Source organism: Nymphalis io, chromosome 16, assembly GCF_905147045.1.
Source record: "Nymphalis io chromosome 16, ilAglIoxx1.1, whole genome shotgun sequence".
Classification (NCBI taxonomy): Eukaryota; Metazoa; Arthropoda; class Insecta; order Lepidoptera; family Nymphalidae; genus Nymphalis; species Nymphalis io.
This window is the reverse complement of record NC_065903.1, coordinates 6,788,107-6,811,966: the sequence shown is the minus strand read 5'-3', so window position 1 is coordinate 6,811,966 and position 23,860 is coordinate 6,788,107. Positions and strand designations below refer to the sequence as shown.

Sequence of the window (23,860 nt, the reverse complement as noted above, 5' to 3'; positions counted from 1 at the left end):
GTTATATCTACCCAGACAGTTATATCATTTTATTTAACATATACATATATAAACAACGAGTCGTTCCATGGAGTGTTCATTTCGAACAATGTGTCCGAAGTATTTGAAAATTCGTGTTTGCACAGTCGACAATAGTCTTTTTTGATTTTTATTTCCTCCAAGATCGAGATATTAGTCCGAAATGCTGTCCAAGGGATCCACAGCAGTCGCCGTCAACTCCACATTCGATCACCACATCGAGTGCGTCAATTTTGCGTCGGTCTTTCTGCCGAACCGTCCATGTTTCTGCGCCATAAAGAAATATAGGGAAGACCAGGCTTCTCATCAGGCGGACTTTGGTAGCTTTTGTTATATTGCGGTTGCACCAGACTCTTTTTAGCATATCAACAGCAGACCTTGTGATAGCACATCTCCTTTGAATCTCGTCCTCACATCTACCAGTGTTCGTGATCGTGAAGCCGAGGTACACGTAGCTTTGGACTACTTCACAGTTGCCAATCATAGAAATATCTGGGTGATTCAGTTCAGCACGGTCCACGATCATCATCTTGGTTTTGACTCTATTGATCGCAAGTCCGAAGAAGAGGCTTATTGTCTCCAAGCCTTAACACAAGTACCTAATTTGATTTATGATATTAGTCAAAATTGACATAATTATACAGTTATTGGTTAGAAACACAACAGTCATTTTCAAGAAGAATGGAAATATATTCACAATAACGTTACATATATTATTTGTTATCGTAATTATTTTTTTCTAATATGCACCGGCATGGCAAATGACTTTACTCCACCTGATGGTAAGTGGTAGTAGAGTCCAAACGCGACGACGGCCAGTACAGTCGGGAAGAATGTTCTGTACTAGCCGTCCCCGCCTTGCCGGCCCGCAAGATGCCTCTTCACGCCTCGTTTGAAGGAACCCGGGTTGTAAGAGGAGGGGAACACGTGAGCTGGTAAGTAATTCCATTTTTTGGAAGTGCGACAAAGAAAGGAGTTGCCAAATTTCTTTGTGCGCGATGGAATTGATGTCACAGTTAGGCGGTGACATCGAGAACCAGCTCGCGTGGACTTAAGAAGGAAGGGGGAAGCAGGAATTAGAGAGAATAATCCCTCAGAGCACTCGCCGTGATACAGTCGATAGAAAGCGCTCAGTGCTGCTATCTCTCAACGCAATTGTAAAGGTTCAAGGGTGTTTGTGACCTTTACGTCGCCAATAATGCGCACTGCACGTCGCTGCAACCGATCCAAGGCTTCCAGTAGGTACTTAGCGGAGCCATCCCAAAGGTGCGAGCAATATTCAATGCAAGACCGTACCTGTGTTTTGTATAACAGGCACAGTTGTTGTGGCGTGAAAATTATTAAGTTAGGATAAATATATAAAAGTAGTCATTAGGTGCGAGACTCTTTATTTTACTTATTTATATATTAATCAATATATCTTTATGTATAAATAAATGTATAATAATAAAATTTATGTATAAATGTACTCGTGTAAATTATGACGATTAGATTTTTCAATTAATTATTATTATATACTTATGCCGATTTATTTTATCAGGACGCTACACCATTTAATTATACGCGATGGCTATTTAAGACCCAGATTTTATACAATGTCACAAAAAGCCACCCGTTACAATGATAACCATAATACACAATAATTAATATAATTTAACACGTTGTTATAATGGCGAGCCTCAAACTGATGAAACATTTTCCTAGTATTTCTAGCAACTAAAATTCTCGTGAAATAAGCCATCGTGGTCAAAACTGGCCAATCGGACGTCATGATCAAAATAACTGTTATTTTGTGGCAACTAAAAAAATGCAACTTAATCGTTGTTGTAGTTGTAAAAAATTTAAAAGGTGATTCTTGCGTATATGACGTATATGTTCTATCTCTTATTCCTATTTAAAAAATGTAATATTCCTTTCTAGATTAACATATTTTTCCAAATCCAAGTTTTGAAGACACCAGGTTTGGATTCTGAATTCTCAATTTTTTTTTACGTATAAGTAGTTTCCCTTCTTGTTTATGTAGGTACTCGTATATATAAACATATATTGTATGTACGTATATTTAAATGTTTCTTGGTATATAAAAATTTAATGTTTTCGTACTTTGATTGCACATAGTAAAAAAATATTCGATTTTCAATATTGTACATTACCGTACAACGAGAAATAAGTTCTAGCAACAATCTACAAAAATTTAGTTAATTTGCATTTAGTTTAATCAATAGATTATGAAACACTGTAATGTAACAATCTTAAATAAGTTTAGTCAAAGTAAAGCAATAGGAATAATGCCGAAGTATCCGCTGTGGTTTTGGACAGAAGCGTCCATTAAATAGTCGATCGATCAGTAGATTTGACGTTGCACTGCGCCGCTTCATGCCTCGCTGTTCATTCCATGGCTTACGTTCTACATAAAAATAGACTGTGATCGAACTTCAATAACATTTTCATACAACGGTATGGCTTAGCGCTTTGTGTTCGATTCTTATACGTTGAGTCATATATGAATCTGAATTTCATTTAAAACTTAATTTGATATGAGTTTTTGTATAAGCCATTATTGGTTTTTGGAGTTTTGACACTATATTAATATCGACATAATTAAGCAAATTTTAGAAAGGAAGCCTCGTACGTCTTATCTTTAAAATATGCAATTTCTTAAAATATTAATAATGAAAGAACTCAGTTATATTACAATAAAGGCTTTAAGCTTCTCAAAGTATGATGTTTCTTTATAAATAAATAAATGAAAACTGTTGGTTTGGATGATTAGTGTCCATACCATATTTTATACATAAATTATTACACAATATAGGCTTAAGTATAATTGTGCGACTAGTGTTTACCCGACTACGGTAAGGTAGGCAAATCATTTCAGTAGGCTATGTTTGTATGTATGTCCTCGTAATTTCTTCCGAGTTCTACTCTTTAATCTTATTTATCATTATATGATTATTCTTTATAATAAATTCAGAATGTTGTTTAGTATTGTAAAAATAATCGAATAAGTTATTTAACCAGTGACATCGACGATATATCGTCGGATGTACTGCACCTAGACATCTGGGATCATGATGACGAGAGCTCTGTACTGGATGCGGTGTCACGCCTCAATGAAGTACGTGGAGTTCGAGGACTCGGGCGCTTTTTCAAGCAAGTATGCCAGAGCGCAAGACAAGGGAGCCAGGATGATTTCCTAGGTAAGATCATAAATGTAAAGTTATTTTTTATTTATTATATAATAAATATACTAATAATAATTTACATTAATAGCTTCCATTATTCATTTCATATTTACACTTTAATTATTTTTATAATTTTGAAGAGTTAAAATTGACAACGTAATGGTTAGTTTTCACCTCCGCCCATAGACACAAGTACTGCTAGTATAAATCACTCTGTAACGTAATTGTGACGTCAACCATGAGATCTTAGATGTGATGTCTATATGTCTGAAATTACAATGACACACGTACCTGTAAACTATAATACAGCCTTACAAACTGATAAGTGAGATAACCCACCCAGATCCAAACTAAAACCTGCTACATCTTTATTATAAAGTGAATAATATTTACTATTAAAAAAATATATTGCCTTACATAGCTTTCTTTCAAAATTAGGTAATTTATAATAGAGACTAGTTAATAGTCTCTATATAGCTATCATGTTTTAGATGTCATTTAAATATAGCACTTTGTATTATATCTATTTAAGTAAATTAAAATTCATCGACTTTAAATCTCAATCGCATACAAAATTAAAATAAACAAAACTGAACTACGCGATTCGTATTCAAATGAAATCGATAGGGAAAATGAAACTTAAACAAAGTAAGACATTAAATCCGAAAATAATAAAGCACTTGAAATTAAGTGTTTTAATTATCTGACTGAATAAAAATATAATTTCTTGATATTGTTTGCTCTCCAATGCTTTAATAATGTGCTTATAACAGAGCGAATTATATTAAGGTTATTGTTTCATTATCTTCTGATTTTATTACAGTTGTGGCATTTCTATAATTTCATACATGAATAATAAAAGTCTTGTGGCGTATCTATACATTGCCGAACACTAGCCGAGACATTTTTTTTTATAGAATAGGGGTAGACGGGATTGTAAATGGGACTGATTTTTTTTTTGGTACGAGGTTAGCGTTAACCTTGGGCAAGGATGTTTAAGATACTTCTAAATAAACGACCTATTCCAACCACAATAGGAGTAAACCCAAATAAACAACCTTGACACCGAATTGACGCAATAATATATGATATGTGAATATGTATTCCCGAAAAAATGGCGTTTTCACTGTCCGCAAATTTGTAGTCGGAACTTGAAAATTAAATTAATATGTTTATAACTAGTTAAGTGGAATCGAGTTGTATTATAAATACAGGTAAATTAATCAACAACTGTTTGTAGTGCATAATACAGCAGCACAATTAGCAAATCGCTTGCAATTTGTAAATCTACGGTTTGTTTACCCTAATTTCTATACCGATTGGAATAGGCATAGAGAGACTTTACCTATTACAAATAAAAGAAAAAATAATTGCGGAATTAAAAAAACACGATAATTATAAGGATTTAAGGAAAATAAGTAAAGTGATAGCGTCATAGATTGAAGTATCTAAATCTTTAGAAACCCCGTTTAAAGGTGCAAGAACATTTCTGAACGAAGTTTTAGCAGTTTGAAATACGTACGACTAATCTTATTTTTCTCCAAAAAGTGGACTGTAAATGAAATATTAAATGAACGATGTCGAAAGATCGTCATCTAGTTGATAATTAATTATCATTATGCTGATAACTAAAAGACTAGCATGAGATTGTAATTGCGGTTAATACCAATATTGTTTTTTAATAAACATTATGAAGACATTAAGGTCATAGTTTCTTTGTTCATGAAAACAATAAATTGAAGTGAAACTGGATATTTTGGGTATGTTTTAATTAAGCTTCAAGCGGGTTAGAAGAACGAAACAATTAGTTTGCCCGCCCATTAGCTCATTAGAAATAGTATTTTGTTACCTACATTCAAATGTTACGAGTCCGTTTTATAATAATGTATATACATAGTCAAAATAATCACGTTTCCCATAATGAAAATAAAACAACTTCACAGCAATATCGGTATTTACATACAGATGTTACTTTCCTAATTTATATTACGGTCGTTTTTTGTTTCATTTTTCCTTTCAAATTTCCCAAGACTTTCGTAATCCCTTTTAAAATTACTTGGTATCTGACTGTTACGCAATTCCTAAATTCATTAAATTTTTGTTGCCCGCTTTTACTTGCAGGAATACCTATATTATGAATTTTCAAATTCCAACGTTATAATAAATCTTAACAGGTACCTGATTAATAGAATAGCGTTATTATTTATAGATTACTGGTGGTAGAGCTTTGTGCAAGCTCGTCTGGGTAGGTACCACTCACTCATCAGATATTCTGCCGTAAAACAGCAGGACATGGTATTGTTGTGTTCCGGTTTGAAGGGTGAGTGAGCCAGTGTAAATACAGGCACAAGAGCATAACATCTGAGTTCCCAAAATTGGTGATGTAAGCGATGGTTAACATTTCTTACAATATCAATGTCTATGGACGTTGGTGACCACTTAGCATCAGGTGGCCCATATGGTCGTCCGCCTTCCAATTCAATAAAAAAAGAAGATTCATACAAGCCCTTTTATAAAACTCACTGTGCCGAATAGAGTGCAAAAACGATGAAAAATTGAAAATAAGATTGCTGGTTGAAACGAAATCCAATATTTATTTAGCGAGCCAAATCTACTGTACGAATTTTAATTCATACAGAAAGGAAACGATTTGGTTACGATCACCGATAAGAAAGTCTTACAGCCGGCTGAGCTTAGAACATAAATACGTGTCTATTGTTGAAATATTAACTTTTACATATAAAAAAATATAATAATAAAATAATTTTCTTCATTGTTTTTACTATGTAATGAGACGAATATTAGTAGTATATAAATTACAACGAATAACTTAATATTGAAATTTTTTTAACTATCATCAATTTAACGTTGAAAAACACTTTTTTTAGAAATTTAAAAATATAAGGTTAGTATACTTTCGTCCTGAGCATAATTGTGCTGTCATGAAGTTAGTTATTAAATTAATTAATTATTAAAAGTATAAGGATATAAACGTATAAGGTTAACAAAATATGGCACATTTGCAACATACTTACAAATTACTGATAACAACCGATTAGGAATGGTTAATAAATAGATTTTGAAACAGCTTCTGACTGTAGAGGCTTCTACATTTAACTGTAACATATTTCACAATAAGTTAACTGGCTTCCTTCTTCCTTGTATATGTGTCGGTAGAGTAAACGAGTTGAAGACTTTTTATCACTGTTTCCTGTAACTTTTAGTTTTTGTTGTGTATTTATCAAATCTTTCATCTGATATTACATTGTATATTATATTGTATATTATATGTATGCAAATCTGGAAAATCACTCTTTTACTAAAATTACTAATTTATCTAAAAACATTCCACTCAATAAAAAAAACGTAGTAACAAGTGCCGAGTAATCAAAAAGTACTGAGTTTTAATATTATTTTTTTTAACTTTAACATAGTTAGCTTTATAAAGGTTTGATGTTCCTGTATATGATATACATCATATTATATACATTTATTTATGGTGGTATTGTCTGATAGGATCTGTTAACATCCCACTACGAGAGATCCCGTCGACGGGTGTTGAAGCTTGGTACAAGTTGGAGGCACGCTCTCAACGCTCCTCAGTTCAGGGGCGCATCAGATTGAGGCTCTGGCTATCAGCGAGGGAAGCTGGCAGACACGATGATGATAATTGGCAGCAGGTAAGGAGACATGAACATTTCATTTAAACCATTTTATTAAGCTATTGTATATATGATGTAGATGATGTGTATATATATTGTTTTTTAATCAAATGCAGGCCTAAATATTAGTGTCAGTTTAGTGTAAATCCGATTGCCGTTCCATTGGATTATGAGAGATAAATAATAGAATTCCTTCTATCGAGTATTTATATTTATGCGCAGTCTATAGTACATTAATAATTAATATATGATGCGCAATAAGCCAATCTTCGGTGAGATTGGCTGAGTTGACCAAAATATTATACGTTAAAAAGAAGAAATTAACATTTATAATTCCTATGTTTTTAAGTTAAATTAAAGCAATATAGTAAAATTTGCTTGATAATCATTATTAGTAAGTTACAATTTTAATTTTTCCTTTTGTTTATAAATTGCATTTTCTTTAGATATCATATCGTCCTCTTTTTTTTAAATCTATGTTATGTTTCACACTTTCAATATATATCTAACATTCGTTTTCTGTATAAAAATATCATACGAACCTTAGGCAAACAAAAACATAACTCATTTATTCGTTCATCACAATTGATTTCAAAGGGCAACCGTTAATTTGGTTTCCTGTATTACAATTTAAATAATGTGGTAAAAAATATTGACCTTGATTCTCTTTTGAAGAATGTATTTGCACAAACAAACTGTCAAGAGTAGATCGAAATATCAAGTGTGAACGACACAGCTGGGTTGACATTTATAATGTAGTGTATATCAAACATTGTAATGAGAACCCGCAAGAAGCTCACCTTGGAACTTATATTAATTACTAGTTAGCAACTGCATGTTTTTGCTTGCAATTGTCATAAGTATACGTTGGTTGTATTGTGTTTTTTAACTATAATTAAATAAAAATTGAAGCGATTTCAATGGAGAAATTGAATTATGTTAATAATATATCTAGATATAAACATTCGAATACATTTATTTCCTTTTTATAAAGTTTTAATGATAGCAAGCTTGTCCTTAATGCTCTTTGAAGTTTCTTATTTGTATCTTGGCATCGGTTGCCTTTGTATATGTGTTATCGTTCAGACTGTTCAACTTCCTCATAATATATATCACTTGAATTTCATAAGGCAACTGGTATTAAATGTATCGTGTGAAAGCAATTATAATCGATCATATCATAAATCAGCAATGAAAATGACTTAGAAATTTACGTACAGTATTCTAGGCAGTTAGAATTTTGAAACATATTTATTGCTTTAGTTACATATTCATCATATCTGACGAGCCGGTTGGCGTGGTTAGTAGAACATTTGCCTTTCACGCCGAAGGTTGTGGGTTTGATTCCCACCCAGGACAGACATTTGTGTGCACGAACATGTATGTTTGTCCTGAGTCTGGGTGTAATTATCTATATAAGTATGTATTTACAAAAAAAAAAAAGTAGTATATGTATCAGTTGTCTGGTTTCCATAGCACAAGCTTTGTACAAGCTTAATTTGGGATCAGATGGCCGTGTGTGAAAAATGTCCCAGGATATTATTATTATTATATTAATTAATTTAGTTGACAAATAAAAAAGTCACAACTACCATATAAATAAAAACTTTTTATAACATTATAATGTCTCAGGATCATAATGTAATTCATATGACATAAATATTATGTTAAAATGTCAATTATAAATATATTACACAACACAAGATAAAAATAAAGATTACAATTGATTTACAAATTTAAAATATATACATATCCATAATTGATTATGTGATTCCATTTCTAAAAATATTCCATCACTTCGTTAGTAGCTTTACATTTAATTTAAACCTGTAAAATGACGATACAGACGTGCTTACGAGCTTACTTGAATAAATCATATAATTTTGTTTGATGTGAATTATTAATGGCTGTAATTGTACTTGAGGTTAAAAACTTGAGCGCAAAAAACGAGGCGACGTTAGAACTAATTTGACTTGGCCACATCGATTTGTATTAATCTTATTATTAATTCTCTATCGATGTAAAAATTTAAACAATTATAAAATACGGTGAAATCAATTCCTTAGCCGTTTGTTAAAAGCATATTTTTTTATAACCACAAAAGAAAAACTTACGACAAAAATCCCATTGTGATAACTCTCTGAAGTAGTAAGCCGGGCATTAAATTTTTATTAGTTTTCCACTGAGATCCATTAGTCTATACATTCATGACGTAATAACATCAGCTATTATAGTTGATGTCCACCGACCATTATGTAGTAATTAATCTCCAAGCGACATACCTTGCTATATTCCTACTCTTGAAATTCAATTAGATAATTCATGACGCTCTTTTGTTCCAATGATTAATTAATATGGAAATCAGATTAGTTTTACAACTAAATTGCATCTTAAGTGTAATAATATTATTTTTTAATTCGGTTTTACTTACGTTATTTATCGAGGATTCCTTTACATGTTACAGGATGATACAATCCAAGTAAAATTAAATAAACTTTCAAAAAGGTTCAAAATTAAGTATAATGACAATTTTCAGCTGAATAATATAAGTGCAACTGATTTAAAAATTTCATTGCAAGATTTAATACTAAATAACCAACGGGTATATAAAATTTGTAAGAAAATTCTAATAGTACATTGTGTACAAAACATTCTTTCGTATTCATACAATTATACTAAAAAAAAAAAGTTTTTATCTTAAAATATTAAAGCAGTAAAATAAGTACGATGTCATTATTCAAGGTAATAAATAACGATAAAAAAGATAGAGAAGCATAGTTGTTTGCGAAAATCGATAAAAAAATGCAGTGGTTAAAATATTGAAGAGTTAGTGACAACTGAGTAACTGTATTATGCCTTGTTGTACGTCACTGCAATTTAAAGCGACAAAAAATAAATGTTCTTTTTTTTTATTCCTCACATGTTCACAAATGGTCACAAATAAAAAAATCATGAAACATAAAAAAATGTATTAGGAATTAAAATTTATATTAATAGACAGCTATAACGGCGGAAACGAAACCATGAATCCACTCAACTAATCCTCATAATTGACCATAAATAGGTCGCAATGATGACGATAACCATATTTGTTTACATAGTTTGCATTATGTAACCAAACTATATAATATGACTCTACATTTTTAGCAAATAAATACTTTTAATTTTTTTTTTTGAATAGTAGATAATTATTTGAATGTCTACAAGCTGAAGATTAATGCAAATTTATCGTTAATTGATCATTCCTTTATAATTTTAAATAAAAGAAAATAAACGGAATAAACTTTATTGAATTTCATTTAAAATAAAAATGTTGTTTTCGTGTAATATATTCCCTGGTTGAACTTTAGCTTTAGCATTATAAGTGATTGAGTCAGCGAGTGAAGCGAAATTGCGATTACACGATAAATCTAATTCATTCCTTGAGAGTCCTTCTTCAATACGACTCCGGACTCAGTATTATTTGGCCCACGATTTATACATTCCAATTACATTTTTAAAAATCAATAAGTAACCGTAGATTGTTTGTTCAATATTTATATGTAGCTTGATTTTTCTCATTGTTAAAGGTGCTACTTTAAATGTTTAATAAACATTGAAAAAAAAGAAATAGTATATTTTTCATGACACTGCATTTAAATACTTATGATTTTAATCGGTTAATTGTAAAAAGTTAATATTTGAGCGTAAATAAATTTAAAACAAAGATTTAGACCAGTGTTTCCCAACGTTGGGTCCACGCCCCAAAGGGTGGCAACTTGATAGTTAAGGGGGGCAATTTAAAAATAGACTCGAACCAACTTTAACCCTTTCGCTTTGGGTTATTTAAGTGCAATGCTAGATATCGGTGACAAATTTAACAAAAAAGACAAATTCTTAAAAAAAATGCTGTAAATAATTATAAGGTATAATTTCGTTTGACGTTACCAAAATATCAACTGGGTAATTAGAGTTGTCAAGTAAACTTCGTCGGGGATTCAATACAGTTTCATAGTGATTTCTTCCTAAATCTTATCATTTATATTTCTTAAGGGAACAAAACAATTTTTAAAGGTTAAAAATTATGTATGGGGGGCATAAAAATTTTAAAAATATTAAGGTGGGGTATGGGCTAAAAAAGGTTGGGAAACACTGATTTAGACACTAGTTTATCGTAGAGTGAATAATGAACATACAATGCCATGATTTTTTCCGACATCTTCAAATACCATCCGACATATTTCATCCAATATACACAAAATCTTAATAAATTATAAAACTAAGCTTTTCTTACGAATCATGAAAGCTATTGGTTAATATCGTATGAAATCCTAAAAAATATATGTATAATTTTAGAGTTTATGGCGTTCGGACAGACAGGCAGACTGACGTGGCGGGGGGAACATTGTTTTATAATATATATATTGTAATGTAATTGAATGTAATTGGATTGGAAAAAGCTGAGATGGCCTAGTGGTAAGAACGCGTGAATCTTAACCGATGATCGTGGGTTCAAACCTGGGCAAGCACCACTGAATTTTCATGTGCTTAATTTGTGATTATAATTCATCTCGTGCTTGACGGTGAAGGAAAACATCGTGAGGAAACCTGCATGTGTCTAGTTTCACTGAAATTCTGCCACATGTGTATTCCACCAACCCGCATTGGAGCAGCGTGGTGGAATAAGCTCCAAACCTTCTCCTCAAAAAGAGGTGCGGAGGCCTTTAGCCCAGCAGTGGGACATTCACAGGCTGTTACGGTTACGGGGATTGGAACTTAATTACTAAAATAAAGTTATTTTTTTTATTTGTATTTTAAGAATTATATACCTTAAAAATGTTTATAAAAGCAAATTTATTCAATAAACACGCGATTTCAGGCAGTTTTTTTCCTAATGACACTGGTATATCCTTAGATTAGCACGACAAACATACAAAAAACTCTTCATCTATATATTTTTGTATAGATTTGAGTTTAAAGCATGTCCTAATAATATCATTTGAAGGTTAAAATTAAAAACATTTTAAATGGCAAGCGTTTTTATTCTGAGAAAATTTCCATTCAGTCTGTTAATCGCCAATCACGAGTAGACGTGAAGTGATATGCAGCATACGAGTTATTAAAGAGGTAATTGCTACCTGCAAATGTATGACATTATACACTGATATTTCAACCTATCTCTCGGCTACTAAGTTGGGAACGAGTTTCAATTCGAATTAATTGACTAAATAAAAAATATTTGTGTTATTTCATACCGTTACCTTACGAAGTTCTTTTTTCACAAATTATGTGAAAAAAAAAACTTATTACTTATTTTGTTCTGGCATTTGTAGTGTACGAACGGCAATTTAATTTTATTTCAAAAATAGAATAATTGCGGTAAATCACTTTAAAATGTCATTCTCCGTGAGTCGGCTGATATATGAGCGGATAATATAAAGTAATACAATTATATTTTAATTGTATAGATAATACCATTAAACATTTATTTATTTACTTTTTGTGTATTCTGTGATACAAACAAGACAAATAGTACCAATTGAATTTTACGATAAGGTCGGTCGGATAAATTGAAAATACTCATGATTCTTTCGAGGGAAATGTAAGTAGATGCTTGAGAATCACTACGAGTAATTTTGCTAAATCGACGACCGTGCACGAAGTTCACGACGTACAGGCCATTATTCCAATTGAAACGGCTAATTTAAATAGAAACATTACATTTTCTTTTATTTAATATAAATTGATACTAAAGATACTTTAGTGTCGGTATGTAATATTTAAAATATTGAACTGAGGATTGAATATTGTCCATATTATCAGAACAAAGTCAAAACATAATACTTAAAATATTTCTTTACCCTCATCATCATCAGAAAACTAAAATATTAATGTTATTTGGCAACTAATATATCCAAAAAAACGTTTCACGGTTGTTTTTAAAAATCCGCCTACATAATCCACACCCAATCAAACTACACAGACACACAGCACTTCGTTATCCATAAAATTTTATTCAATAAGTTATCTTCGTCTATAAATGGTGTGTCGAGAGTACTGCTTACTTAATCAGCGATAATGCAGCGGTATTATATGTGATCATACCAGTTTGGCTGTAGTTAATTCATTACACTGCCATTCGCAACGAAAAACATTTTGTAGAAACTGCTATTAGATGGCTACTATTGGATATAAAGCTTAATATTTGGTTAATAACATATTGCAAAATGAAATTATAATTATTAATGTCAATCTAAGGCAGTTATATTGACATTTGGACGTTGGTCTAGTGGCTTGATGTAAGGCCGCAGACCAGACAGGCAGACAGGTCCCAGGTCGGGCCAATAAAAAATTATTTGGTTTTTCTATCCGAAATTCTCAGTAGCAGTCCGGAGTCTAGAAGTTGAAAGTGTGTACACTCCCGTGCCTAGGAAAACACGTAAAGTCGTTGTTCCTGCGCCTGAACTCTTTTCGGTCGGTGCACTATAATATCTCCTGCGTAGTTGGCTAATCTCTCTTGAGATTGGCCGCCGTGGCCGCAATCGGTCTGGAGGCCATTATTATAATGTAAAAATTTAGCCCGCATTTCTCTATTCTCCTATGAGGATGGCCACCGTGATCGAAATTGGTCGTTGTTGGTGTCTGGCAACACCGTAACTGATGTTTGATGAAATTTTATGACAGATTGTCATTACTGTTCTTTGCGGTGAATGAGACTCAAAATTTTTTAGAGGAAAATAAATACGCTTATAAATTTTTACTCTGCAATTACACAATTAAAGAGATGAGAGATAATCATATTATTATTTACGAATAAACGAGTTTCTTAATCAATATATTTTTGACTAACATTTTTATATCAGAAAACGTGCAACATGAAAAATACAGCGCGAATATATAATTAAATGATAATGATCTTCTAAGGCTGGTTTCACGTGCACGTTACTCCTACGTGTTGACGTTTTATCTTTACGGGAATAGATCACAGCACGACTCAAAGGGAATTATCTACTGCGAGGGCCTATTACTGTCACATGCGAATATTACTTTCCTACTTCCATCGGTAACCATAAATCGCTTATAAAGCGAAGGTAATAAAGACGTCGCATTTTTATAATTTTCTTCAGGTAACTTTTAGGTCAAAGTTATTTCAAAATCAATAGTCTGTAGCTTAAAGTTTATTTCATCGTTGAAACTGCATATTTGGTATTGTTGTTTTAATACAGATCATGTAATCTGATAGTAAATAAATTAATATAGCACCATCTACTTATTTCAATTTTAGTAAATGCGCCGCCAACAATGAGATCTATGATGTTAAGGCACTTGTGCCTGTAATTAAACTGGCTTACTTACCCTTCAAATCAGGAGACAAATTCTACTAAAAATTTGTCATATTATCGCAATCGAATCAAAACAATCGCTGCCGTTTAGCCGTTTTCCTATTCTACTAACACAGCTATCCAGTTCAGGTTCGATCGTAGTTGGATCCAACTAGAATCGGAAATGTATCGTAACCGTTATACGAACGCAGGAATACAGCGTACCTATTGATTTTTGCAATAGAATTATTTGTTGAGTGGGTGGTATCCACCCAGATTGGCCTGCACTGAGCTCTACCCCATCACCGGGTAAAGTACGTAGCATTTTTCTTCATATATATATATACATATACAATACAACCACAGATACATATTTCACACATGCACAACACATGCACACATCTGCCGTGGTAACGTGTTAATAGTTAGTAACGTTACTAATAACCGGTATTAATTACAAATTAATTTTATCGAAATCTTAGATTGTTGTTACCCGATAAGGATTGTTTTAACAAAGTCTTGAATAAAGGTGCGGCAACACGAGCGTCTGTTTGGCGTTCTTTTGGCTCACGAGGTTGAAACGGCTGCGAGTACATCTACGGGCGGAGCGGAATGCGAGAGCGGTGAATGGGAGGGCGAGTTGTGTGGTGCGGCGCAAACGCTTTTGCACCAACACGCAGTGCAAGGGGATATGAGCTCGCTTCAAGCAGCAATTGCGCGTTTTGCCGCCGCGTGCAAGCTCAACAGTGAAGCACCTCTTGACCCGAAGTATGTATTGTTTTATGATGTAATAAGCTTTTTGTTATTTCACTCTTAGTTATTCAGCACATATCGAAAAAAACGTTAAATTAAAACATATGTTTTATAATGAGAATCGTACAAACACTTTTAATCTGAAGTAATATTTATTTTACAACGTTTATGTAATGAATTATATAATAAGAGCTTATTATAGAACTTTATTTATCCTTTACATGTTATACATAAATGTTAAACAAATTCTTGAAATAAACAGCGTACCTAATTTTAATTAAAACGAAATATCCTACACAATCATTTAACCGTGTATTTGATTGAACGCCCACAGCTAATATCCGCCTCTATGTTTTTTACACGAGTATATTGAATAATGAATAAACTATATTATTAATTCCACATATATATGTCTTTTATAGTAAGTTTCAGCATAGTTTTAAAATGTAAAGTTCGATAAAGAAATGTCAGTTATTAAATAGACAGATTGATACGGAGGAAGATAATTTTTCAACATAACAGGTACATGTATAAGCTACTGACCGAGTTGGAGCGGGCGTGGTGCGCGAGTGAGAGTCTTAGCTTAGAGAGCGGGAGCGGGAGCGGGGATTCAGGATCGGGCGTGACACGAGACGAAGAAAGGTGGCTCGCGGTCTGCTTCTGCGAGTTCGTGGAGCGAGCACTTCATCAAATGCGTTTGCATCGAGACTTATACCCCGTACTGCATCACTTGAGTCTCAATAAGTAAGGAGATTTAGTCTTGTTTTATTGTAAAAAAAAATCAAATAACACCAGAAATTAAAAGATTAAATTTGACTAATAGTCCTTTATATAACCAAAACAAAAAAATTAAGACTGTTAGCTACTTGGTAATAAAAACATGGAGGGACGTAAAAATACACCAAAGGCGCAGATAATATTTAAGGTGCTTTTTTGCTTATAATTAACAAAATTAAAATTAAAACTCAGTATAATTGTTTTACTAATTCTTCATAATCAACTGCATCAAATTTTTAAAACTGATATACATTTTAAAACTAGTATTCTTATACTAGTTTTAAAATGTATATCAGTAGATAATATAGCAATATTTTTTCTTTCAGATTGGAATTCCTCTTACGTTGTCTTAATCAGCTCTCGCAAATGAAAGCATTTTGGCGCTGCTGTCCTTTTAATAATGAAATTAGGTTAGTGAACTTTGTCTTTATCTTAATACGAAATGAACTTGAACTTCTTAAAACCAAACATAAACATCTAAATCCTCATTATTTATGTCAGAATACATCTTAGGCGATACCAAAGAGACGCAAATATTATTTTCGATATTGCTCATCTTATTAAAATCATTTTAGTAAAAGTTTTATTATTATTCATATATATTGAATATTTCTCCCAAAATTAAACTTACAAATTTGAAATACACTAAGTTACTGTACATTGGATTTATATAAAACAGACGTTTAAAAAAGATTGAAACTTCAGAAAATTTAAATCAACTTTGGTTTGTTTGGAAAGTTTCTAAACTGAGCTTCACCATTTATTCTAAAAGCGTTTTTATAAGGCTTGCAAAACTGAAAACACATACATTTGTAATGCAAACGAAAAAAGTGTACTTTTTACAACATGCTTTAATAAAAAGTAACTAAGAGTGGCGTTTATTAATAAAAACAATAATCAATAAAAACATAGCTAATTGAACGCTCACCTCACAACAGGAGTGAGATAGTATGTGCGCTGCGCAAGGGCACTGCGGAGTGGTACGAGGCGCTGTGCGCGCAAGACACTGACTCCGAGCGCGGGGAAGATCTCATCAACCTCATCACCCTCGTGCAGATTGACCTGCAGCAGGGGCTCACATACTATCACCCCCTTTTCGAGACGTAAGCTAATGACTATTTACATTATGTCGCAGTCTATTCATTCTAATCTATTTTTTAAAAAGGAATTAAAAAACATTCTACTCATGCTTATAAAAGGTATTTGCCATAGAAAAAGTGTAGACATAATTTTTTATCATGTATTAACTTATATTTGTATTATGAATTAACTATTACGCACACAAAGACAGAATCACAAGTTACAATACGTGCACATTCCCATGTATATGAGATAAATGGCTATATCACTTTGAGTACAGCAACTCTACGAGACAAAAAGTAATCCCGACCTACAATTACTGTTACTAAACTAATCTCAACCCTCATGCTTACATAGCCTCAGTATTAAGCCATTTACAATGAGTATATTGTCTGTTATTAGAATGATAACGCTTTGTGTTAATAAAATTAAGATGTTTAAAATTTTCGTTTTATCGTTTCAATATAATAATCGTTTTAGGTATATCGTTCAGTAAACGTAAGAGCCTGTAAATGTCCTAATGCTGGGTAAAGTTTGGAGATTTTTCCACTACACTGCTCCAATGCAGGCTTAAAATCTGCATTATAATTACATATATACATTATTCATATATACATATAGCAGATTTTATCGCTTTTCACGAGACGAATTTAGAAACACCAATTAAGTATATACAAATTCAGTGGTATTTGTTCAACTGTGAACCGCAATTGTCACTATTTGTCATCTCGGCTTTATATTTAATATACATATTATATATAAACTTAAATCTATATTATATTATGTTGTATCTTCTTTTTTCAGTAATTAAAACTAATGTTTCATTTATTTAAGTTATAAAGAACTGAAAAATATTTCATAGAAATATTTACAATAAAATATTCCAATAAGCATGCTTATAAAATCCAATTAATTATTATTAGGTCAACTTTGATTTTTCACTTTTACAAGTGGAAACACATTCACCAAACTATTAAAACTCACTAATAAGCAAGCGTTGTGTTAACTTAATCATATATACATTTGTAAACAGAATACTATAATATGGAAACATTTTGCAATTCCCATTCGTATTGTCGAATTTTGCGAGTATACTCGCTTTATCATCCAATCGAGTTAGCGTAAGCTTTTCTCTTGTGATTCGAGGCATTGTTTGTTATTTTAGAATTTATTTGAAAATGAATATTATTTTATTGCTATACATTTTGTTTCAGGACAAACAGTGTCCCATACTTCAGCGTCGTCTTTACGCAAATTGACAAAATGGTAAGTCATTTTATTATACACAGAGGATAGATAGATGAGTAGATAGAATATACTTTATTCTACATCACAAAGATTTAAAAATACATAACACATGAATACAACCTAATTAGCATACAACTTTGGCAACTTATTGCTATATAGCGATCTCTTCCAGACCAAAGCATATATAAAATCTAAATGAAATATCATTTGTAAAATAGGTCTTTTAAAAATAATTTTACAGAATATTAAGTAATTGTTAAATTACCACCGGTTCAGAATGTAGATTCTAAAAATGTATACTAATACCTAAAGCTGTGTCTTCTTCTTCTATTGATTATAAAATAATGATGACAGAAAGAGAGAAATCAATATTTAACCAAACAACCGCTAAACAACGTTTATAAGCAAGTATATTCTATATAATTAGATTTTTTTAATCGACTAAGGATTTTTTTATAGGTATGTACGAGCAAATATGCCACCTAGAAAGATATGATACCCATAGCCTACATGGCCAATGTGCCACCAACCTGGGGAACTAAGATGTTATTTCCCTTGTGCCTGTAATTATTACAAATGCAATTATTGCAAATAATATTACATATGCACCAATATAATGGACATAGTATACTTTTAATTTATTCCATTATCATAAACAACAGTTATTGGTACAAATTAGAGAGTTTATAAAATTATTAACAGTTAATAGCCGATTATTACGACTAAAAAGTATATATAGCGCGTATTATTCGTGTAAGCTACACGAAACAAAGGCAATTTGCTACACGCTCACAATAATTATAAATTATATAATCGCTGATATTTAACGTACATGATTGGTAATCTTGATTTCACGCTTAAAATTAAATTTTATATTGCTTTCTATCAGTATAGTATAGTATAGTACAGAAGTTTGATGTATGACAAGTGTATTTCAAACTCTTCTATGTTAACATATCTGTTGATTTGATCGTATGTCATCAATCAACAATCAATCAATCATAAATCATCAGTATCCGCGTGCCTTTATTCCATTTCTTTTTGGTGCACTGTTTTATCGTTTTCGTGCATCTCTATCTGTATCTATATTTTTTCAATAAATATCTTATTAAGGTGGCGTTTCACGTCGCGACAAAGACAAGCCACGGGACGGGAGACGGAAGACCGTGACCGTTACTTGACTTTAGGCAGTGTATAAGTATCAGTTCGCGAGCGAGAGAGAGACGGGACACAAAGACGCGAGACAAGAGACTGCGCGACAATTGCCGCTTCTGACTCATGTCTCGTGTCGCGCCGAAAATACTTCCTGAATATATTGTCATCAAACAATAGGTGCTTCTTCACTAATAGCGAAAATTATCCTTCTTAGCCTATAGTTAAATATAATTCGTTAATAGGTAATCTCTTTTTAAATTTGTATTTGTGATAATTATATAAGAGCAAGTCATCGTCTTCTTCTTCCTCCAATATAAGTTTAACTTGGCTTTCTATTACAGTGTAAATTAATGACATATTACAACACAACTGACTTCATCGACACTCTCCGATATTGAATGATTTTTTTGGTTGCGGTCTCGGTCTCGACCCACAGTACATGCAGAAGAGACCGAGACACTTGTCACAGTCTCCCGTCTCTGTCTCCTGTCTCTGTCTCCTGTCTTTATCGCGACGCGAACCGCCACATTTAAGCTGTTAGAATAACATCACTTCTGGCACATGTCACCTCGGGTGTAGTCGAACCATATTTTTTTGTTTGTTTTGGTTTGTCAGACCTAACACGTCTTGTTAAGAATTAGATATGAATGTTAGACAAAATTGGAATCAGGTTATAAAAATGCTTCTAATATTACATAATCATGCATTTAAAGTTTTTATCAAGTGTTAAGCAACATGTCAGTACAATCTGTTCGTATATAGGTTTAAACTAACATTAAGTTAGAGGCGAAAATAAACTAGTTTCAGGAGAATTTAAATTATCTTATTTGTCAGCTGAACATTAATGACTTAATTGCAGTTCACTCAGTCGAGAACAGAAGATCGATAATGACCCATCAAAGTGGCTAAACTCGATAGTGGTAAGACCGAATAATTCACTTTGACAAACCAAAATTGGAATGATTTCGACAACTAAATTTCCAATGTATAATGTGGTTTACTTGCAATTGAAATTTGTTTAATATGTGATAAAGGAAAATTGATTCTTGAATCTCGACTGAGGGAAAACAATTGCGCTTTAATTTCGCTTTAAAATTGCGCTTTAAAAATATATTTTTTAAATAATGCAACGAACATGTATTAGTAAAAATATTTATAAAATAATGTCACATTATGCTTAGTAATGAAAGTAAAAAAAAGCATATTTCCATTTCAAATACCGATTTCATATGAAACTAGTTTATTTAAAAATGTTTTGGAATTAAAAAACGACAACGAAATTAGCTTAATGTAAGACTAATATAAATTAGGTAAAAACGATCAACATTCATTTTCTAAGGTATCGGATGACGTGAAAGAGTGCGTCGAGCTCTGGGTGACTGAGGGCTGGTGCGGAGTTGCCGAGGAAATTATTTACGATGAACATGGGAATGGAAGTAAATAATCCACTTACCTTTTTTATCAGTGTACACTCTGAACAAAGAGATTAGATTTGAAACTAACTGCCACTATTTACCATGGGAACACTTTATAGATGTTTATAGGTTAAGGTTAAGATAGTTATAAGCAGTTAAAAAGTAATATATGAATATATTCATTAGAATACATAAATATTATTCCGAGATAAGACACCCTTGCGTGCTGGCTGCATGCCTCGGCAGATAGCGCCTTTGAATAACAAATGAGGTTCAGGCGAAAGTTCCGGAAACTTGAGTGGCAACACTGTGATGCTATTTAGCAACGCTACAACTTTAATATACGTCATAGTTTGTTTACTACATACAAGTAGACTTAAATGTTATGGATTTTTTTTAATTTTACTTATTAATAAAAAACAGATTCTTACTACTCCAGTTGAAAACATAGGTATTAATATTAATTTAATAGTCTTATGTATTAATGAGGGCTAATATTTTAAATATTAATTTTCATTTAAATGTAATGACCACCCAGTGGTAAGGGGTGACCATAGTCTATAGACATTGGCACTGCAAGAAATATTCAAATATTTAAATTAGGCTTTTCACTGCTAATACGCCATCAAACAGGATGATATAAAGATGGAAAACAGATACTATGTGATCGTGATGGCTCTTCCAACCAGAACACAGCAAAAATTGTTGACGTTAGAATAATCACCAAATTCATGATGTGGGTACCACCCTTACCAGGGGCTACACAAAACTATCCATTTTATTTACCATATTTGTATATATATCAGCTGAGGGAAAATATTTAAAAAAAAAAACAACTCATTCAGATTAAGATTAAAAATTATCTGCGCAAATTGATGCAGTGTAGCTCCAATAAATAAATATGTTTTTAATATCAATTAAACATGTAATACCTTTGACTGAAGGTCGTATTGGGGCTATTATTGGCGTAAACTAGAATTTAATATTATTTCAAACTATGCGGCTGATTGCGATTAAGTTTGCAACTGACAGTTGTAATTATTAATATTTAAAACAAATATGAATTGCAACGCTGAACATTAAAGCTCTCTTAATGCATAAACATAAGAACAAAGATTCAGTGTAGCATTAGATGGTCAATAAAATTAAATATGTATTGTAAAAATATGTGCAACGTGTTTTTGCAATCAAAAACATTTCACACATCGACATTGAAATTACTTCCATCATGCTTCAATAGTTTTTACTTGAGAAATATATCAATTACGTGTATCCTGACAGTCTGCGTGGTGTCAGCAAAAACTCTTCCGTTTGAGTTGTTGGCGGCCGTACGCGAGCTGTGCAGCGCCGCCGCGCCTTCCACGCAACACACAGCGCACTCCGCACACGATCTGCCGCCGCAGCTACTTGATGCCTACCAGTAAGTTCACTTAAATGCACAAACTAAAAAAATTATAACAATTTTTAAAAAACTGTCTCTTAACTTTGATTAAAGTTTTAATACGTATTTTATACTTTAGTTTTTTTCACGTTATTCTAATAATTAAGAAAAATAATTTCAGCATTATACCCAATAATACAAGTATTAATAGAGACAACACCTTACCCTATATGTTTGCTACCAGATTTTAAAAACAAATGTATATAATATATAATTTTTTTAAAAATATACATTATAAACTTTTATTTAAGTTTCACCTTGTGTAACCTGTAGATCAATTCTTGCAACTGAATTTTGAAATAATTCCACCCGATCGATTGAGTTAAAATTTTGTGCTGGTGACACTACAGATTAGTATTCTAGACTTTATATATATAGTGTACACTATGGAGATAAAATAAAAGCTGGCGTTAGAAATTATAATATTGACTTTTTAGAAATACTATTTTTCGTACCTTTTATTACATTCAATTTTTACTAAAATGTTTTTATAAAACATTACTTGATTTAAATTTTAATTAATAATGCAAACTGAAACCTTATTTAGTTAAAACCTAGTAAAAGATTATTAAATCATCCCAAGCGCTTCACATTCAAATATATGAATTTGCATAACACATAAAAATGGCAAATTCTCGCGATCTCAATCAAAAATGTAATTTAGAACGATTTTCGACCTCGAAATATTTTCGAGCATAGATTATATTACGGTGTCAATAGCATTCCGAATTACAAATTTATTTATATTGACATTAGACGAGTCCGAATTCGCTCAGAATGTAATTATTGTTTAAGTTTTTTAATAATTAGTAAATAATATTAAAGTATAAATCGCTTTTATCCTTTTATACTATATGTATAAAATCATTATCGAACGGGTCCGATAGATTTTATCTTATGACTTATTTGAAACATAAATATTAATAAAAAAACTTGTACAGAAAATTCACGACGATTTTTTGTAAGCGTTTTAGATACTTTTTCTTCAAAGTCGTTTCAAAGTTTTATTACATAATTGATTTGTGATGAGATCCGTATAGTTTTTACATTTTTTTATGTACAATGTACAAATTTATTTATTTTACTCTTCACAAGGTTTAAATATTTATATCTCTTTAGGCATACATTTAAGCTATCATAATATTCAAGAGTGCCTATTTTTAATGATCTTCCCCGAAGTATTTGTAATTTGAATTTTGTATCTTATCTATAAGCTTGTTTCAAATGAAAGTTTAAATATTTTAATTCTGTCAGAATTTATTAAATATTGCAATTTATTAATAATTGCAAGCATCATTACCTGGATAAATAGTATATTATTTATTTTGATACATATACAGTTGTAATCCGAACTTGCGAAATTGTTTTTTGTATGTATAATTTCGCCGTTGAGTGTCTTTGACTACCCTGGTCGAAATTTGTTCGCTCCATAGTGTGAAAGTGTCTGTCTGTATCAAACAGACTTTCTACTTAACCGACAAATGCGATTAAATAATACAATTATCGAGTCATCGCCACTTTATCAGTGCATTGTGATCGCTCTGATTAGATGCAATCAGCGTAATGCATGCAATCGGTAAAATTATCAACGTATATGAAGCAGACGCCAGAACCGAGAAGGGTTACATCAATATGATCATTAAATGCAATTATTTTTTAAGCGAATGTTGTTATATAAACAAAATATAGACGAATATAGTCAATAATCGAATTAATCGAATCTTAATCGATGTTTGCAAGATCAAATTAGGGCATCGCCGGTGAGATTTCCACATAAATTAAATGAAATTGGTGTTTAGTATTCATCTCTTGCTCGGTGATGATG

At 31.8% G+C, this 23,860-nt stretch overlaps 1 protein-coding gene across 1 annotated transcript in view; it reads left to right on the top strand.

The window, feature by feature from the left end:
* LOC126774539 (BAI1-associated protein 3) overlaps positions 1 to 23,860 on the top strand; it is a 78,005-nt gene that overhangs the window by 32,870 nt on the left and 21,275 nt on the right. Inside the window, exons 6-14 of the mRNA XM_050496103.1 lie at positions 3,040 to 3,218; positions 6,720 to 6,883; positions 14,696 to 14,934; positions 15,442 to 15,663; positions 16,023 to 16,106; positions 16,635 to 16,799; positions 17,991 to 18,042; positions 20,519 to 20,615; positions 21,876 to 22,014. Coding sequence (XP_050352060.1) covers positions 3,040 to 3,218; positions 6,720 to 6,883; positions 14,696 to 14,934; positions 15,442 to 15,663; positions 16,023 to 16,106; positions 16,635 to 16,799; positions 17,991 to 18,042; positions 20,519 to 20,615; positions 21,876 to 22,014 — 1,341 coding nt within the window. The remainder of the gene's footprint in view (positions 1 to 3,039; positions 3,219 to 6,719; positions 6,884 to 14,695; positions 14,935 to 15,441; positions 15,664 to 16,022; positions 16,107 to 16,634; positions 16,800 to 17,990; positions 18,043 to 20,518; positions 20,616 to 21,875; positions 22,015 to 23,860) is intronic.